General features: G+C 35.6%; 1 protein-coding gene across 1 annotated transcript; it reads left to right on the forward strand.

Moving 5' to 3' along the window:
- The first annotated feature begins 5814 nt into the window (after positions 1-5814).
- Positions 5815-8983, forward strand: LOC107902799 (replication protein A 32 kDa subunit A). The gene is made up of 11 exons (XM_016828919.2): positions 5815-5962; positions 6066-6196; positions 6312-6431; positions 6626-6723; positions 6917-6958; positions 7084-7164; positions 7703-7781; positions 7892-7993; positions 8082-8161; positions 8429-8497; positions 8607-8983. The coding sequence occupies exons 1-11, from the start codon at positions 5815-5817 to the stop codon at positions 8689-8691; spliced, it is 1035 nt and encodes a 344-aa protein (XP_016684408.2). The 3' UTR covers positions 8692-8983.
- Positions 8984-10684: the final 1701 nt, after the last annotated feature.

Below are 10684 nucleotides of genomic sequence, written 5' to 3' on the forward strand. Positions count from 1 at the left end.
TAGGTTAAGGAGGCATGTGTGCCCCCAACCTGATATCTGTGTTATTTCAGATCGGGGCGCCGATATACTAGTTGCATTTGATCGAGAGGGAAGCTTGTGGCAGCGCACACACCATATATATTGCCTAAGACACGTTGCTTCGAACTACTACAGGCAATATCCATCTAAGAGCGAACAACGACAAGTGACCAACATGGGTATTTAGTCTATAACTGTATTACTTCGTTTGTCAATTTGAATTAGTTTTATTGGTAGAAGTGGTATAAAAGATTCGCTATGATCTTATATTGGCAGGGTATGAAATAAATAAAGATTTTTTTCACGAGATGTTGGCAATTTTACGATCCCAAAACGGAGAAGGGGCGAACTACCTTTGTAACATACGTTTCGAACAGTGGGCACAAGCATACGATGGAGGCCTACGATATGGCCATATGACGTCGAACCTGGCAGAATGCATAAATTTTGTTCTTAAAGGAACGCGTCATCTACCGATAACATCGGTTGTGCGAGAGACATATTTCCGTTTGGCGGCACTATTTCCAAAGCGAGCAGCAACTTATGCAGGCCAGATGCAGGGTGGCCATATATGGTGCAGTAAGGTAGTTCAAGAAATTAACAAGGTGAAGGCGAAGGCAAACATCATGCACACAGTGTGTCACGATCGAGACAATTTATGGTTTCGCGTGACGGAGTTTGACAGACCGCACCAAGGTGTTGTTGGCGGGCAATATCGTATACACTTGTGAAACTGGACTTGTGACTGTGGGAAGTTTGATGCACTTCGTTATCCATGCACTCATGTTATTGCAACTTGTCAGCTGTCTGGATCCGATGAGTTATGTGGACGAAGTGTACAAATTAGAAAACATGTACAACGTATGGATACACGTTTTCCCACCGGTCTCAGATGAACGTAAGTGACCACCCATATCTCTTACTCCTTTTAAGCTGTTACTGGATAGAGAATTGCGTCGCAAACCAAATGGTCGACCTTACTCCACTAGAATACGGAACAATATGGATATCCGATAAACAGCCAGTCAACAGAAGTTGTGCGGATGGGGTAGGAACCCAGGCCATACAAGTCGATCATGCCCTAATCGCAATAGTTGAATGTAATTTTAGAAAAAAATATATTTTATTCAATTATTAATTGATAATTGTATTAATTGTTAGTAAAATTATCAAATTAGTTGAATTTCTTAATTGTTAGTAGCAGTCAAAACATGTTACCAAATCTAACATTATGTAAAATTATGTAAAATTATTAAGTCCAAAAATTGTGTTAATGGTTAGTAAAATTATCAAATTATGTAAAATTAGGTTAGGGTTAAGGTTTTTAATTAAATTAGGTTAGGGCAGTGAGTTTTTAATTAAATTAGATTAGGGTTTAGGGTTTTTAATTAAATTAAGTTAGGGTTAGGGTTTTTAATTAAATTAGGTTAGGGTTAGGGTTTTTAATTAAATTAGGTTGGGGCAGTGGATTTTTAATTAAATTAGGTTAGGGTTTAGGGTTTTTAATTAAATTAGGTTAGGGTTTTTAATTAAATTAGGTTAGGGCAGTGGGTTTTTAATTAAATTAGGTTAGGGTTAGGGTTTTTAATTAAATTAGGTTAGGGCAGTGGGTTTTTAATTAGGTTAGGTTAGAGTTAGAGTTTTTAATTAAATTAGGTTATGACAGTGGGTTTTTAATTAAATTGGGTTAGGGTTAGGGTTTTTAATTAAATTAGGTTAGGGTTAGGGTTTTTAATTAAATTAGGTTACGGTTTTTAATTAAATTAGGGTTTTTATTACATCAAATAGAACTTCTATTTTATTATATCAAATAATATCAAAATAACTCGAAAAAATTTCTATGCCTATTATATCAAATAAACTTCTATTTTATTACATCAAATAATAGTGTATGTGGAGGTGTTTGCATCATGAATGACGACGGTGTTTGAAAGCCATACGTTGGTGGTAGTTGGTAAAAAGGAGAGCTCCCCGACGGCCCCCTTGCGATCCCTCCTGCGCCACTGGCCTAGATATCGGCGGTCCGCTCGGCATAACAGGAAATGGAGCTGAACTGGGCATTTGGCTCCAACATGCCATAGGATTCAGAAAAGGATACATGTAAGAGTTAGGGTACATATAAGGGCTAGGAAACACACCTGGCATCATAGGGAAAGGCGGTTGCGTAAGTATCATTAGGGGTGAGCAAAATTCGATTCGACTCGAAAAAATTGAAAAAAATTCAAATTTCGAGTTAAACGAATCGAGTTATTCGAGTTAATCGAGTTATTCGAATCAACTCGATTTTTTTTTTCGAATTTCGAGTTCGAATCGAGTTGAGTTTTCGAATTCGAATAACTCGAATAATTCAAATAATTCGAATATCAAACTATAATATTTTACATTTTTACCCCAAACTCCTAAACCTTTTTTCTTTTCCCTCAAAACTTTTACTCATTCCCACTTTCCCCCAAAACTTTTACTCCTCTCCCCTCCCAATCCCCTAATCTACCCAAAATCCATTTCCCACCAAAATTTTACTCTCCCATTTAATTTTTCTTAAAATTTTACTCTCAAAAACCCTCAAAACATTTTATTTTCCCCCAAAATTTTTACTCCCTCCCACTTTTCCCCTAAAACTTTTATTCCCTTCCCATCCCACCTCTCATCTACCCTAAACCCTCCCCCCTCCAATTTTTTTTTTAAATATTTTCCCTCCAAAATTTTACTCCCCCTATTTACTTTCCCTCAAACTTTTATTCCCCAAAACTTTTTATTTTCCCCCTAAACTTTTACTTCTCACCCTTTACTCTCAAATAAAAAATCAAAATTACCCCCAAAAAATCACTAAACATAAATAATAATAAATTTATTTATATCTACTATTTATATTATTAAATTAAATTTCACATTGTATATTATTTATATTATTGAATTGTTTAGTCATATTGAATATTTATATTAAAATTGAATTATTAATTATGCCATAAAGTATTCGTGTCAAAATTTTATATTGGTATCAATTTCACATTTTATTTTTAAAATAAATTTTATTAAAAAAATCATATTTTTACATTTAATATATTTTTTAATTCCAAAATACATAGTGATAATAATATGAAGATAATTGAAACAACTAAGTAAGCAAAGAAGCTAACCAGTATATAAAAAAATAATAAATAAATTATGAGGTGATGAAAGTTAATAAAAATTTGATTAAGGTGGACAAGTTTTATTACGATGGGTGACAATAGTTACGAGGACCCAAAATTATTTTTTAAAATTTAACTCGAACAAATATATTCAATTCGATTCGATTCGAATTCTATCTCACTCGACTCGATTCGAAAAAACTTCAAATAAAGTTAGGATGATAAAATGATATTCGAAAACTCGATTAACTCAAAAATTTTCGATTCGATTCGATCGAATGCTCACCCCTAGGTATCATCTGTTGAATTGCTGCGTCAGGTGACTGCATCGGTGCTCTCGTTGGGGACGGTGATTGCATGGCCGCTGACGATGAGTCGGGTGACTGTCTGGGCCTCGTTGAGGGGCTGCCTTCGTAGTCTTGTCGTATTGGATTTAGAGGCCCGCGCCTTTCGCTTCCGACATGTATTTACCGCTGCCTCTCCTCTGGCGTAAGTAAATACGGCTTGCCATGGATCCTAAACCATGGTATGTATTCTGGAACGCAACTCCGGGACGATGATTTGTTCCCGAGTAGGTTGATATTCATGCCAATTTTCCCACATTTCCGTGTACTCGGACCAGTATCTAGGCCAATCCGTACCTAATAGCCGAAGGTTAATTTTGTGGTGATCGTCAAACACCTCAGGGTCCGCAGGAATCGGTTGTCTACATCCAAACTGTCGTAGCACTCTATCTGTCTGGTAGGGCTCCACGGTTGCATAATTGATCAACACCACTTTCGCGTGCCAAGTGTTCGGATTTTGTAAAAACTCTTCCAGGATGACTACCCGAATTGCTGGATCCTCGTATGGTGTCCATTGAAACTATATGAACATGATAGAAATATTAGTTATATACATAATACTAAATACTAAATACTAAATATCAATCGACTAGCAAATGTATGGAAATATCTATTTGCAATAATACTTACTTCTGCTTTCGACCGTTGCTCCAATAGAAGCTGTATATCTTCAAGTTCAGACGGTAATCCACGATAACTTGCCGGATGGTTCCACCTAATTAAATAAATTTTTAGCATACTTTTATTTTTTAAAAATCTACATAATAATTCCAAAATGTAATATAAAATTTACCTCGTTACGAGTAGGAATGTATATAGGTGGTTCACTCGAGGACGTAGAAATGGAAAGCGAAACCGTATATCTTCAAGTTCAGACGGTAATCCACGATAACTTGCCAGATGGTTCCACCTAATTAAATAAAATTTTAGCATACTTTTATTTTTAAAAAATCTACATAATAATTTCAAAATGTAATATAAATTTTACCTCGTTACGAGTGGGAATGTATATGGGTGGTTCACTCGATGACGTAGAAATGGAAAGCGAAACCGTGCCCATGATTGCAGTAGTGACAGGCAACCTCCGATGTTTGCTCTCCTCGGTCGCGTCGCCCCGCACATCTCCCGATATAATGTTGCCAAGACGGCAGACCCCCAACTAAATTCACCTGCTCCTCTAAAATCAACGAGTTTTAGCAGCCACCTTAGATGTACACGGCTCCGTGACGTGTCGAGCATCAGATAACCTCCAATTATTTGAAGAATGTATGATCGAGCATATCGAATTCTTTCAATTTCGGTTGAATTTTCATTCGGATCGGGGAAGGTGGCACGTAACCAGCCCATCTCGACCTTACCTCCATCCATTTTATCCGGAATAGTGCCCAAAAGCTCGTAGCACACCGCCTCCCAATTGCTAGATTGGGCAGACCCGGTGACTGGGTGCCCGTCCACCGGTAATCCTAATTGCAGATGAACATCTTCTAGAGTGATAGTGCACTCTCCACATGGAAGATGGAATGTGTGCGTCTCGGGTCTCCACCTCTCGATTAACGCACTGATCAGTTTCGAGTCCAATTTGGCCACGTGCCAAAAACCCGTTTCCCGCAGGTAGTTCTCTACTAACGGTGATGGAGGAGCATGCATATTCCGGATATTGCATTCCAATAACTGATTTTTAGACTTTTATAACAAATAATAAATTAATAATTATCTAAAAATACATAAATAAAAAAATCTTAAATAATATTTAAAAATTAAATTTAATACTTACAATTTTCATTTGCTCCACCGATATGTGATTCATATCAAGACGAATCAATGATCCGGCCATTGATGAAAATATAAAAAAATTTAAAATTATTTTAAAAAAATAAAAAAAAATTAAAATTATTTAAAAAAATGAAATTGAGGGGAAATTGAAATTAAATATGGATTTGAGAGAATTTTGGAAGGAAATTGAGAGGAAATTGAAATTAAATATGGGTTTGAGAGAATTTTGGAAGGAAATTTAGAAGGAAATAGAGAGGAAAAGAGAGGAAATATTAGATATGATTTGTTTGTGAAAAAAAAAGGGGTGGGGGTATTTATAGTTTTTTTTGACCGTTGGGGTACTGTTCACGCGCGGAGGACATCGCGCTGACGTAGACGCGATTTCTCGAAAAATAGACCATTCCAGTAAATAATAAAAAAATCGACCTATTTCAGTAAATTTTAAAAAAGAACGACTTTTATTGGTAATTTACCCTACAAAATCATTACACAAAATAATAATGACGTAAATATTATTATTGATTCGGCCTTTTACTTTCGGGGATTTGATGAAAAAACCTTTAGGGGATACAAGTAACACTAATACTAAAAAGTCTAAAACAAATAACTTGTCGAGATTGCACTTACTATTTGTTGCACTTCTCGCGGCCAAGAATCAGGCGGGAAAACCAAACTACTTGGCGGGAAGTAAAACAGGTAAATCTCTCTCTCTCTCTCTCTATATTTGTAGCAGTAATATTATCTTTAATTCTACAAAGTACTATTACTTTTAATTATAATTTCGTTTTCAAGTTTCAAGGCTTCTCTACTTCTGGAGTCCCAAATATGTTCTCGAGCAGCCAGTTCGACGCTGCCACCGCCTTCTCCGGCGCTGGATTTATGCCTTCTCAGTCTCAGTCTTCTCAGTTCGTTAATTCAATTCCATTTCAGGTATGGATCGATCATCTCTCTTTCCTCTTTATACCCGTGAAATTACAAAATCCTTGTTTCAAAATTTTGTGATTGCTATAGTTGGTCTAATTTCAATTTCTTAATTTTTGTTTAGGATAAGCAGAGCCGTGACACACAGGGATTGTTATCAGCTACGGTGAAGCAGATAAGTGAAGCTTCTCAATCTGGCGATGAGAAGCCCAATTTCACAATTGACGGTGTTCATGTGAACAATGTACCATTTATTCGATCTTTTGGCTGATTCCATTTTATTTATTTGTTTCGCATGGAATGAATCATACGTTTCAAGTCATAGCCCTATAGTATCAGATCTATGCAGCTTAGTTTTGAAGAGATTTCAATTAAGACATTCAACTATTGGTTATTTAGTTTTGAAGAAATTTGTTTATTTTTTTTTTGGGCTTTCAGGTTAAGGTGGTCGGGATGCTGTTTAACAAAAACGTAAGGTCCTCAGATGTTCGTTTCGAGCTTGATGATGGAACTGGCCGAATTGAATGTATAAGATGGTGATGCACCAGTTTCTATTTGAACCCAATTAATTTGTAAATATCATAAATTATTCAGTGATTTCAGTCTTCATTAGTAATAGTAGCCTAGTTTTTTTTAACCGTACAGCTAAAATCAATATTGAAATTAGAGAAGCAATTTTGATTTGAAATCTTAAACCATTTCCTTCAAATGCTTATTTGTTTCAATCAGGGTAACTGAAAGTGCTGACGCAAGGGAAATGGATGCAATAGAGTAAGTTCTTTACTTCTCTCCTTTATGTAATTCAATCAAGCATGATCTAGTTTGTCTTTTGGAATGTCATTAGATGTTTTTATTTAAGTTGTTATCTTATTATATTCTTTACTTTCATTTTACAGTGGGGATGGAACATATGTTCGTGTCATTGGACACTTGAAAAACTTTCAAGGCAAAAAGCAACTAAATGCCTTTTCTGTGAGGTAAGGTCTAAATTTTCTTGTTTTCCCAATTTTTTTATATTTGGTATGTCCATAATCAGATCACATTAACGGTTCTAATGCCATCTGATCCATGTGACGTGGCATTGTTTCTACGGGTTCATGTATATGTGTTTGTTAAGTTAGCTTTATTTGAATTCCCAATGAAGCAAGCACGAGAGACAGCAAGAATAACAATTGTTGTTTATGCTACTCTGCTTTGGCGTTGCAATGAGAAATTGATGCCAAAGGAGCCTACTGTCTGAGAATGTATCAATGTTTACCTTAGTTGCATTTTAGTGTGCTTATGGTACGATCAGAACAGCAATGAGCTTCATTCGCTATGCCACTTCTATTTTTTTTATTTAATATTAATTCTTCATTTTGGCCATTTGTCGTCTAGTTGTTTAACCTATAATCTTTGTTATGTTATCTTGGATATGTAATAGTGATGACTATTTGGCTTCTATTTAATACACTTCTGTGCATCTGTGTGAAAGCATTAGCTTCATAGTTTCTTTGGGTTTCTTGATTTTCTCAGGCCTGTCACAAATTTTGATGAAATTACTTGTCACTTTATTGAGTGCATACATTACCATCTGCAGAACTCCAAGGTACAGGTATTTATGTCTACAACTGATGAAGTTGCACATTAAATGCTTAGGCTTGTGATTCATTCTCTTGAGATGAGAATAGCTTTTGATGGGTGTTTTCCTCGTGCTAATTGTAGTTGGAGGGTGGTGCCCTAGCCCAGCCACAGATGACAAATTCATCATTCAGCACCCCTGTTCGAGGTGCATCAAATGGATACCAGCCAGCTTCGGTGAATGATGTATGGAAGCAAAATATATGAGTTTTTTGCTATTTTTTCAGGTCTTTACCTTTTTAGGCTTTACATAAATATGTTTTCTTTTTTCCAGGTTTCCGTCCAATATAGTACTGATGGATTCAAGGGTTTTGATAAATTGGTCCTGAACTATCTGCAGCAACCTTCAAACATGTAAGTGAAGCTCAAATTTAGTTTTCCCCTAGAGAGAAAAATAGGCTTCAAAATGTTTTGATTTTGAAAACCTGTTATCTGTGTTTAAACAACACAGATCTGTGCATGTATAATCTGTATCAAAATCATAAATCGCTTTTAGATTTTAGTTTCGTTAAGGTACTGCAAGTATCCAAGAGACCTCCATCAAATGCATTGACATGCTTTCGCTTAAAGCTTTACTCTTGATGTTAACTCTTTTTCTAAATTGATTTGACTGTTTTACAGTGATCGAGAAATTGGGGTGCATGTAAATGAACTTTCACAACACTTGAAAGCTCCTGTAGAGAAGATCAAGTATCTTTTCTGAATTTCCTTTTTTTTAAGCAGTTTTACTTATAGGCGTGTTATATTTCATTTTATGATTGAATTTATTCGTTTTCCTTGTATCTTCTTTGTATGATAGGGATGCTATTGAGTTTCTTGAAAGAGAAGGTTTGGTGTACTCCTCCATTGACGATTACCACTACAAGGCAGTGGAAGGTTGCTAAGTTTGTGAGTGCAGCTTTAATTTAGCTTGGAATTGCGTTTTTTGGGTCCGTAATGATTGAATGATGAAGTATGATACTCACATCCCTGGATATTTTTGATAGAGCATACATGTATGCGTGTATATATATAATGCTAGGAGTGTACGGGATGCTTCATTCTATCTAGGCTGGGGATGGATACTGTTGAAATTTTATATTAATTTGATCATATATTTAGGTGCTACTAATTTTCATATTTGTCAGACATTGAGTTTGCGTCACGTTTGTGATAGATTCCCTATTTTTTTTCTTCTATTGTTGTACTTATAATGCTCTAATGGTGTTAGCAGTAAGGACTTTAGTTGTTAATTTAAAAGGGAGCGAAATACGCTACCCCGAGCTTAACATAACATAGCATAATATGCGATGTGGCTGTAATTCTTAGCCTTGGGTCTTAGGAGCTAGCTATTGTTGAATAAGAAGCTCGTATAGTGTATACGTGTATACACATATATTCAATTTTAACCATCAAACATACAAGTACAAAAAAAAAATCGGTGGTTATCTCCCTTTATCTACCGTGGGATTGTTGTTTGTTTTGTGTTGAATTTAATGGGTAAATGAGTTTCACTGCTCTGCTAAATGGGTTGGGTGAATCAGCAACGCAGGAGAAAAGGTATATAGAGCAGAGCAGTTCGCGTTAGCTAGTTATCTTTAAGTTTGGATGGTCTGTCAATTACAGCAGTACTTTTTCCGTACAATCCAGTTGAAGAAGCAATCGTTACTTTACGCAAAGCATGGTTGTCGGCTTTCCGTTTTGCGTTTGACAGTTTGTTGAACAATACGTAATAATAGTATGACCAAATGTGACCAAAAAAATAGTATCAATAAATAATAAAGAAAAAAAATTTACCATTTGATTACAAATTACTGTTAAGATTAACGCTTGCTTAAAAAATTTACCATTTGATTACAAATTACTGTTAAGATTAACGCTTGCTTTACCAATCTAATAGACTATACCCACTTCTTTTGCCAAAATGAGATTAAATGATATAAAATGTATGGTGTAAAATATTTGTGAGTTCATCGTCATCATAATAAAGTGCAACATGGTTCGGACTTAGGAAAGGTTTGACTGTTCCTTTGTTTTCCTTTTTCCTTTTTGGCCCTTTTCAATAATGCAAAACAATTATACAAATAATAAATTTGTGAAATATGATAAGAGTAATTAATGCCTATTCTTGATTTATAGCTTGCTTGGATTGGATATTTAAACGTTTTCAGAGGTGTGAAAGTAATGAAGGAATGTAGTCACTTAATAATTGGGATTCGAAAGGCACCGAAAAGGAAAATTACATAAATTGACATAATTATATACGCTCGCCTGCAGGCTATAAAACATACAACAATTTGCATTGTCCTTTGAAATAATAAGGAATGAAAGACGTCCCACGTGCAGTCACACTTCAGACGGAAGAGACTTTTGGTGAAATGACACGTCCTATTGGAACAGCAGCAGCAATTGCGTGGCTTTGGATGAAGTGTCGTGATCTGCTTCACGTGATTCCCCATGTGCCCTCCCTCTCCCAGTCCGTTGGGTTGGGCTCATCCGGCCCCCTCCATCATTATCCTCCCTTATACTTGTTCTTTTCTAATTTTATGATTCGACAACACCCTCAATTTTACATTTAGATATACTTTTGTCTCTACTCTCCTTTCCTTTCCTTTCCATTCATAGACTGCTACATATTATCTATATATAGATTTATATCGAAAGCTATTAGACCTGTATGTCGTACTACATTTCATTTCATTTAAGAACAACTCATAGGCCATAGCTAGCTGATGGATCATCGCTATAAGGCATAAGTTAACTCTCCGAATATCTCAACTGATCTCATAATGTGTCTTTTTTATCTGAGTGTTCTCTTTATATAAAACTGATACGTAATCATATGTATATTAATGTTTAACATTTGGCTGGGGAGTATTTTGAATCGTTTCTCAACTT

The sequence above is a fragment of the Gossypium hirsutum genome, chromosome D05 (genome assembly GCF_007990345.1).
Source record: "Gossypium hirsutum isolate 1008001.06 chromosome D05, Gossypium_hirsutum_v2.1, whole genome shotgun sequence".
Taxonomy (NCBI): Eukaryota; Viridiplantae; Streptophyta; class Magnoliopsida; order Malvales; family Malvaceae; genus Gossypium; species Gossypium hirsutum.

Excerpts from the sequence above, each read along its gene's own strand:
- LOC107902799 (XM_016828919.2), top strand. The coding sequence starts at position 5,815 with ATGAAAAAACCTTTAGGGGATACAAGTAACACTAATACTAAAAAGTCT. Across the intron at positions 5,963-6,065 it reads CTTGGCGGGAAGTAAAACAG|GCTTCTCTACTTCTGGAGTC; the intron begins GTAAATCTCTCT and ends TCAAGTTTCAAG. Across the intron at positions 7,994-8,081 it reads AGCCAGCTTCGGTGAATGAT|GTTTCCGTCCAATATAGTAC; the intron begins GTATGGAAGCAA and ends TCTTTTTTCCAG.